This window comes from Lolium rigidum, chromosome 4 (genome assembly GCF_022539505.1).
Source record: "Lolium rigidum isolate FL_2022 chromosome 4, APGP_CSIRO_Lrig_0.1, whole genome shotgun sequence".
Lineage (NCBI taxonomy): Eukaryota > Viridiplantae > Streptophyta > Magnoliopsida > Poales > Poaceae > Lolium > Lolium rigidum.
Genome location: NC_061511.1, coordinates 246,851,579 through 246,860,726, shown reverse-complemented (window position 1 = coordinate 246,860,726; position 9,148 = coordinate 246,851,579). Strand labels below are relative to the sequence as shown.

Here is a 9,148-nt window from a genome sequence, read left to right as displayed (position 1 = left end):
GCGCGAATAACTTCCTTCGCGAGGTAGGCGACGGTTAGGTTAAAATTCAATGTGCCGCTAACGGGTCGGGCCCACGTCGTTTCGCCTCGCTTTTCGTTGTGTCCGGTGTGCCTGGAACGTCCCCCGTGGGGCGGGGACGGGCTCGGGGCGCCGGACACCGTATCGGGGCGCGCCGGACAAAAATCGGCTTTGGGGGACGCGGCTGGGAACGTTTTTTTGTCCCGCGCGCCCCAAATCCCTTTGGGGGACGGTTTGGGGGACGCGACTAGAGATGCTCTAAACTCACACCGGTGGCTGCAAGTATGTTGCTCGGCTCCAACTTTACCGAATAGCATACCAAAACCAGCTAATCAAATGATAAAAATTGATCATAAAGATATTTCAACAAAGTTTTTTTTACTGTGTGCATCCGTATTATCATTAGGGCACTGCTTTGTTGCAGATGCTGAGTGTAATTAGTATCTTCGTAATATTAATAAATAGTTTTTATCGTAAAAATCTTCTATTGATCACCCTAGGAAGGTTCTGACCGGGATGATGGTCTAGGTCCCAAAGCCGAGACCGCCTTTTGTTGGCGCCCCCAAAATGTTCATTCGACACTATTGCCGCACACCATATAGGGAGGTCCTCCGGGGATGGCCTAGGTCGTCCGACAACGGTGTCAGAGGAACTCTTTGGGTGCACCGATGATAAACCGTTGCTGCTTGGGTTGGCTGCCCAACATCGGAGCCACCCATTAGGCCGTCCCAGAAGATTTCCGCTCTTTTTATTTGGATAAATCAAAAATAAAAACAAGAATGCAACTATATTACAGAGCTCAAACACATAAATAGTAAATATTTAAATACAAAATATTAAATTGTTCATACAACAATTCAAACAATCTTATTACAACAATTCAAACAACAAAACAAAGGGCTACAAAGAACCGAATCTTGGGCACGTGGGACGAGCAAGCCATAGCCATATAAGCCTTAGAGGGCGGTAACCCATGCCTCGGTCTCATCTAAGCCATAGCCATCATTTTTGTTACAAGGGCTCCCAATGTCAACTCATGCCTCGGTCTCATCTACCCACCCACGCAAGCCATGGCCATCTAAGCCTTAGAGCGGCGATAACTTTTCGAGGAATAGGTACCAAGTAGTGCCGAGCTTTGTGGGGTGACAAAGTTTGCCCCAACGCGCCTTGCGTTTTCCGGCGGTAACTTTGTCTCCTTCGTCCCACAAATAAGATTTTTTAAGCGGCGCCACCCTCCCGTAAGTGGGTGGGCTCGATGGAGGCCCACGACGAGTGTGCTCTTGGAAAACAGTGACGGGAGCATGAAGGCCCATGAAGCGTAGTTAGCCCAGTGGTCCTAGCAAGATTACTGACTTGCCACTGAGTTGGTTCCTTATCATTGCAAACCTAGATGAGGGGTGACTATATAAACCCTCCTAGAAGAACCCTACAAGGGAAATCGCCATAAATCCTAGCTCAACAGGAAACGCTTGAGCCCTAGCCTCCGCGGAGTCGCCATAGCTGATTCCGGCAACCCCTTTGTAATCACCAAATCAATACAAAACATCAGGAAGTAGCATGTTACTCTCCATAGGGGCTAAACTTGGGTAAACCCTAGTCTCCTTGCAATCTCGATCCATAGATGGCTACCGCTCAATCGCCCATCACCTCTCAAGTGCTACCCTCTGTAGCATCTGCCGTGACCATATCCACGACAATATATATTAAATATTTCAAGCTACACAATTCAAATAGGTAAAGACTCATCATGCAGAGGTTCTTTTCCTTCTCCACGGATGGTCTACAAGATGATATTGCGATTGGTGATGAACATGGTCATCAAGGATTTTTTTTTGCATTGCGATGAATGTGGAAAATTCAGCCGACACCTGGTGATCAACTTGAGCAAGGGGGCCCTGGTGCTCGTACGGCTGATCATCAAACACCGGAGCACCACACTCACTGTCAATAACCATATTGTGCATGATCACACAAGCATTCAACACCTCCCACATATGAGATGTTGATCGACCAAGTAAGAGCGGGGTACCTAACAATAGCAAAACTAGCTTGAAGCATACCATACGCCCGCTCGACATCCTTCTTACAACTCTACTAGCATGAAGAAAACCAAGCTCTATTCTCAGTATATGGGTCGGAGATTGTTGTCACAAATATCACTCATTTTCGATAAATGTCATCAAAAGGTTGTTCCCTTTGGTCTATTGGTTGCCATTAATCACGTGGTTGACCGCATCACCATGGCCTTCGTCAAGTCTACCAAACAATGAAGAGCACTACATCGGGTTGATGTCACTGTGAGATTCAGCCATGCCAAAGAAAACATGCAAAATCCACATGTCATAATCTGCCATCGATTCAAGTGTCACACTGCACCCTCTAGTATGAGCTTTGAATTTCCCTACCAAGCGAATGTACAATTATTTCAACCCAATGCATGTAGTCGGCCCATCCAAACATATAAGAAAATCCCCTCAATTTGTTCTATTTTAGGATCCGAGGTGTGTCTTCACACTTTGGTGCTCTTAGATAGGTTGGCCCAAACACTGGCAAGCGCTCAGGGGAAGAACGAGGGTGTGAGGCGATTGGTAGGACACAAACGGGAAAAATCCAATATTGCATTATTTGTCGATGCCCTCAGACGGGCCCTTGTGCGTCCGGGCTGATACAAGAAAGCTAGACAGATTATTGGACCATGGATGTTGCTGGCACCAGAAAGAAGGGCTGGCGCTGCATAACGTTTTCTGTCGGCATCATATCTGGCCATGTCTCGCGCCGGGCTGGGCCTCGGGCCTGGCCAAGGAAAGCCTGACGCAGGAAAATCAGGCCCAAGCCCAGCCCGGCCCAGCCCGACCCAGCCCGACCAAATACCCATGAAGCCTGTCGGACCGTCGTGCCGGGCCGTAGTGTTAAATACGTTTTCCGGCTACCCAGGCCCACCCGGCCCGACCATCGGGCCAACTTTTTCAGGCCCAGGCCCGAATTTTTCAGGTCGGGCTTCAGGCCGGGCTGCCCATGGCCAGGTCTAGTCGGCATCCCCGTAGCCTATTAGAGGCTTTGGGGTGCCGGTGGAGATGCTTAAGTTGACGCCAAAATCAGACAATTACATTAGATGATAAAATCTGATCATAGTAGCAGCAATTCAGCGTCTTGTCAAGGAGGTACCTTCAGTTGAACTTGGAAAAAATATCCTGACTTGTTCAGCCCAGGGCTTGACTTGACGTATTTTTACACTGTGTTTAGGTGGTGCTTGATGTATACTTGTACACTTGTACTGTACTACCTTCATTGTATTGCTTTATACTGTCTGTGAGTCAATGGTGTTCCGTCTTTCTGTCATCCATCCAACAGGGGTAGGAGTACGTAGTACCAACTTCTACTCATAAGGTGTTCTCAAAAAAAAAAAAAAAATTCTACTCATAAAGACGACGAGCATCCAACCGTACCCGCACCTTGCAGCGACGTCTACCATGGATTTTTCCATTATTCAGGATCCCCAGCAAACTCTAGCTACCAAACCGAGCGATGGGCCCGGCGGGAACAAAACACTGGGGCTCCACCGCCGCAACCGCACCGCCTCCTCTTCCCCCGCCCGCCCGCAACCACCACCCAACCCACCCCACCACGTCAAACTCAGTACATGCCGCCGAGTCAATGGCGATCGGGAAAAAGGCCAGAACCAACTCGTAGAGCACGGTCACCCAGCACGCGCGCGCACTCGCTCGCGCCATATATACCTCTCCGCATCCGCTCTGGCCGCCTCAGCGACAGGAGCGACCTAGCTGCCTCTGCTCTGCTCCTGCTAAGCTGCGAGAGAGAAGAAGCTCGATTAGCTCCGATCGGGTCGGCATGGGGAGGTCGCCGTGCTGCGAGAAGGAGCACACCAACAAGGGGGCCTGGACCAAGGAGGAGGACCAGCGCCTGACAGCCTACATCAGGGCCAACGGCGAGGGCTGCTGGCGCTCGCTGCCCAGGTCCGCCGGCCTGCTCCGCTGCGGCAAGAGCTGCCGCCTCCGCTGGATGAACTACCTCCGCCCCGACCTCAAGCGCGGCAACTTCACCGACGACGAGGACGAGCTCATCATCCGCCTACACGGCCTCCTCGGCAACAAGTAAGTCGTCGTGTCCATCTAATTAAACTCACCCGCTGCCGGTCGCGTGTGTTCTTGCTATGGATTCTTTGCTGACGACGAGAATGTTAATTTGTTTCGTGCGTGCGTACAGGTGGTCTCTCATCGCGGGGCAGCTGCCGGGCAGGACGGACAACGAGATCAAGAACTACTGGAACACGCACATCAAGCGCAAGCTCCTCTCCCGCGGCATGGACCCGAGCACGCACCGCCCGCTCACGGCCGACGGCGCCAGCGCCAACGCGCCGTCGTATCGCCCGGCCCAGCCGCAGCCCATCGCCGTGCCGGCGAGGGCTCTGTTCGCACTGACGACCAAGGCACCACCTTCGCCGGTGCCGGTCCAGTCCTCGCCTTCCTCCGACGGCGGCAGCAGTGGCGCCACAAGCACGGGCGAGCCGCGGTGCCCCGACCTCAACCTGGACCTGTCCGTCGGCCCGCCGGCGGCCGACACGCCCACCTCGCACTCGCAGCTGCCCATCTGCCTATGCAACCACCTCGGCTTCCGCGGCGGGGATGCCTGCAGCTGCCGCCAGGCCGACAGCGCGGCCTCCGAGAGCGGTTTCAGATTTTTCAGGCCGTTGGAGGAAGGCCAGTACATATGACTGAGATCGACGAGACGGCTCGGATGCACCCTAGCTAGGCTCCACATCAATTTGTAAGACAGGGAATTTTTCTAATGGTAAAGGAAACCTAATCTGTTCATATTTCTCTTTCCCCAAAAACTCAAGAATTTGTTGGTTGGTGCTGCTTTCCTGAGTGAAAAAAACGGGGGATAATGTGACAACAAAGGTTGGTGTGTGTGGAAAAGGGCAGGACCTGATGTGAGTACATTATTTGTTTCGGGCATCAGATTCTCTTGTCCCTTTGCAGTTTTGGTCATGTGGATATTGTGCAACACATCCATCCATGTGGTGTGTTTTTTGGTAGGTAGGTGCAAGCTTAGCTAGTCTATGTTTGCACTCCACGAATATATATACAGCACAATTTCGAAAAATAGCATTGAGTTAGGCAATAGATATCACTCATGTGGCCAAACTATGCTACTCCACGCAAACATATTCTATGTCTACTACCCCGCCGAGCTGCTTGGGACGGAGAGAGTACGCGATTCTGTTTTCAGGTTTGGCACCGTAGGATATGAGCCGTCTCTTTCCCTCGTTGAGTAAGGAACATGTCACTAGGGACAAAGAACTCATCAAGTTGCCGTGTTGGCGATCAAAGAGTTCAGTTCCCAATTCAAACTTCAAACAAGGCATTTCAATAAATAAAAACTCTAAACATCATTCTGATGAGACCCGTTAAGGAAATTCAGTGTGGCAATGAAATTATTTGTTGGTCGTCCTCGTCCCAATGGTGGAGCTATGTGCAGTTGGGGCGCTCACCCCCCCCCCCCCCCTCCTCCCCATAAACCTAAGACCCTTCTAATTTAGCAACTTTTGGCTACAACTACTTTATATCACATAGCCCAAGCTTCACCGGTGACTAGACTAGGGAGCACTTTCAAATCCACAACAGGGAGAATTTTTGAGATCCCATTCAAGACGACGTAGCCAGTCGCGAGCGCCACGGAGCCGCAAATGGGGGTGCGGACGATCCGGATGGCTCCTTTCACGGAGCTATCATATCTTGTGTTTTGCTCTTGTAGTTTTTGTCAAGCTCCACGAGTAAGTCGTTCTGATTGTCAATTTGAAATGCATTCTTTTTGTTCGCACTATTGCGGTTAAAAAATGTTTTTTGTGAAATTAGTCAATTCTATCGGGGCTTGACCCATTGATGTTGTGAAATTAATGTGTTCGAGACGCACCATGACGTTGTAGAAATCAAAAGGAACAATTTTAGAGATTTAAGTGTGCATGTGTGTAAGTAGGGGATTTATCTTGAAAACAATCTTACTACTCTAGCCAGAATCTGCATGCGGCGGTGAGTGAGATATCAAGTAAGCGTTTGTGTTTTTCTTTTGGTAGGTAGCCGAATCATACATGGCTAGTACCGAGGAAAAGGGCTTTACAGCCAAGAAAGAGAGAAAGGAGAAGACTGTCCTCTGTTGATAGTAAAGCCTGAACTATGAACTGATAGTGTAGGAGTAGTTGGTGGATTTGGTGCAGTGGCGCCGGCTCGCCCTTCTGTTTCAGATGTCCAGCATTGCTGCTTGCTAGCTCACATTCAGAGGTGAAAGTCTTAGAGCATGTCCGAAGCAACCCCAAACGGCGCCGGATCGAGTGTTTGAAGAACGAGTTTTCTTCGTGCCGTTTTTGGAGGACATCGCACCCCAGCCGTGTTCCCTAAACGCACCCCCAAAACTTTAAAATAATGCATATGCTTTTTGTATGTTTATTTTACTAGATAGAAGAAATTTGTAGGTACGGTGAAGACTTTCGAAAAATATGAACTAATTTTCAAAGCGGTGCAACATAAACAAATTACAAATGAAAACTTCGAAAAAATGAACTAATTTTTTAAACTACTTTTTTTGATGGCCCTGCCTCGTCGTCCTCACGGTGGCGCTTCCTCCTCGTCACCTCTTCCGAATAGTTGGTGTCGTTCGACGCGTCGGAGGAACTTGTGTTTCCCTCGTCATCGGCGGTGCTCGCCGGCTGCGCCTTCACTTTCGCTTTCGCCTCCACCTCCGCCTTCGCCTCCACCTCCGCCTTCGCCCGGGCCCTTGCCTCCTTCTTTGCAGCCGCCTCCTCAGCCTCTTCCTCCTCCTCCTCCTCCTCCTCTTGGCCTCTCAATCCTCCTCCTGGATGTTCGTCGGCGGGGAACTAGAGCTGCTAGGCGTTGCAACTGTGTCCCACCAATGGCGCCATCCGGTGGCTTCCCCTTGCTGTCGGTGTCCGATGGCAAAGAGAGGTTGCTCATTGTGAGAGAGGAGAGGAGAGATGAATGGTGCCAGCCGGTTGTAGATCGGAAAGCGCATACGTAGGGGTATTATTGAGCGCGGATGAATGGTGGTGCAGATATCGAAGAGAGCTGTGGTTGCTCTTCCGCGGAGTTCGCGCTCCATTCCGGCGGTTCGCGCGTCGATCGACGCGGTTGCCACTTCGACGGTTCCCCTTCCCAGCAACTGCACCGTTGCTAGGTAGGCGGCGGTTGAGCATCCGTTCGTGATACGCTGACGCGTCGGTCCCTCCACTCCTCGCCTCACTTCTCGCTGTGTCCGGCGTGCCCAGAGCATCCTTGTTTGCGGGGGACGGGCTCGGGGCGCCGGACACCGTATTGGGCTGCACCGAACGGAATTGGCTTTTAGGGCGCGTGGCTAGGAACGAAATTTGTCCGACGCGCCCCAAATACCTTTGGGGGCCGTTTTGGGGGACGCGGCCCCCAAATCATCCTCCAAATCGTCCCCTAAACGGCGCCTGATCGAGCGTTTGGGGGATGCGTTTTCTTCGTGCCGCGTTTGAGGATGTCACTCCCCAACCGCGTCCCCAAAACCTGCCCCCAAATAAATAAAAGTGCACGAAAATAAATGTTTTCATTCAAATTTGATTATATTTTACAAGTTTGAATGAAAACGGCTGGATTTTATCTAACTCTAGCCTACTGGCCGCTCGGCGGTGTGTTCGACGACCCCACTCAGTCGTTGCCTCCCCTCCACCGATGCTCCTGCGCCGCGCGCCGCCTCTCCATACAGAGGGTGAAGAGAAGATGCCGGTGCTCCATCAGCACGTCGTCACCGGCCCTCCCCTGATGTGCCACCTGGAGGGAGCGTTCGACGGTGCGACGAATCTGCTCGTCTTCGCGGGCATGAGCGTCGTCCTGCAGCTTCTTCTACGACTCGAATGACTCGACGAGCTCTCGTTGCTGATCCACCACCTCGCCCCGGTCCGTCCCGTCGTCAGTCGAAGTCGTCGTCATCCTCCTCCTCCTCCGCCGCCTCTGCCTCGTCCTCGTCCTCGTCATCCTCCTCCTCCATTTGCGCTGCCACAGTCGCCACCAATGCATCCGCCTCCACCGCCAACTCATCCGCCTCCGCCCCCAGGTCGCCACCGCTGCCGCTGCTTCCTCCTGCAGCTGCAGCTCAATCACCTCCCACCACTGACGCTCCAGCGCCTCCCGCCACCGCTGCTCAATCGCCTCCCGCCGCTAAAGGTACTGGAGCTCCCACTACATGCGCAGATGCTCCTGCTCTGCATGCCACCGCTCGCCCATCTCTTCCGCCCGGCGACACCGCACCTCTTCCGCCGTGGCGGCATCGAACACCGCTGTGGTGTCTGCTAGCACCGCCTCCTCTTACGCTTCATTCTCCACAGCTTCTGGGTCGACGTCGAACTCCTGCGGTGCTGGAGGTGGTGGTGGAAATGGTGGTGGAGGGAACTGGCAGACGCCGGTGCAGTTCATCATGCCGTAGGTGGTGTGTATGCGATGGAGAAAGGGGTGCCAGAGGCTGTGGTGGCTACCATTGAGCGGGGGAGGCCTTTTATAGACGTCGGCGTTACCAGAAGAGGCGGAAAGATAGCGCGGAAAGAGGCTAGAAGCGGCCGGATGAAAGCGCGGTGGCGTGCGAATGCCGACGATGCTTGGAGGTTGTACAACGCCGACGAGATGTCTCGCCTTCCCTCCGTCGCCATTAAGGCAAAGCTGCGATGCTTCGTTTTTGGGTCACTGATGCGTCAGACCCACCACTCCCCGCCTCGCATCTCGTTGTGTCCGGCGTGCCCGGAGTGTCCCATGTGGACCGGGGACGGGTGTTGTCTACGCACGCTTCTATTCTTGTAGACAGTGTTGGGCCTCCAAGTGCAGAGGTTGTAGAACAACAACAAGTTTCCCTTAAGTGGATCACCCAAGGTTTATCGAACTTAGGGAGGTAGAGGTCAAAGATATCCCTCTTAAGCAACCCTACAATTACGATACAAGAAGTCTCTTGTATCCCAACACACCCAAATACACTTGTCAGGTGTATAGGTGCACTAGTTCAGCGAAGAGATAGTGAAATACAAGTAATATGGATGATTATGAGTGGTAATTGCAATCTGAAATAAAAATAGCAGCAAGCAAACATA

The 9,148-nt window shown here is 52.2% G+C and overlaps 1 protein-coding gene across 1 annotated transcript; it reads left to right on the top strand.

Moving 5' to 3' along the window:
- Positions 1-3,795: 3,795 nt before the first annotated feature.
- LOC124650150 (myb-related protein 308-like) lies at positions 3,796-4,936 on the top strand. Its single transcript, XM_047189706.1, has 2 exons — positions 3,796-4,130; positions 4,243-4,936. Exons 1-2 carry the CDS (start codon positions 3,868-3,870, stop codon positions 4,748-4,750), a joined length of 771 nt encoding a protein of 256 aa, XP_047045662.1. The 5' UTR covers positions 3,796-3,867; the 3' UTR covers positions 4,751-4,936.
- Positions 4,937-9,148: the final 4,212 nt, after the last annotated feature.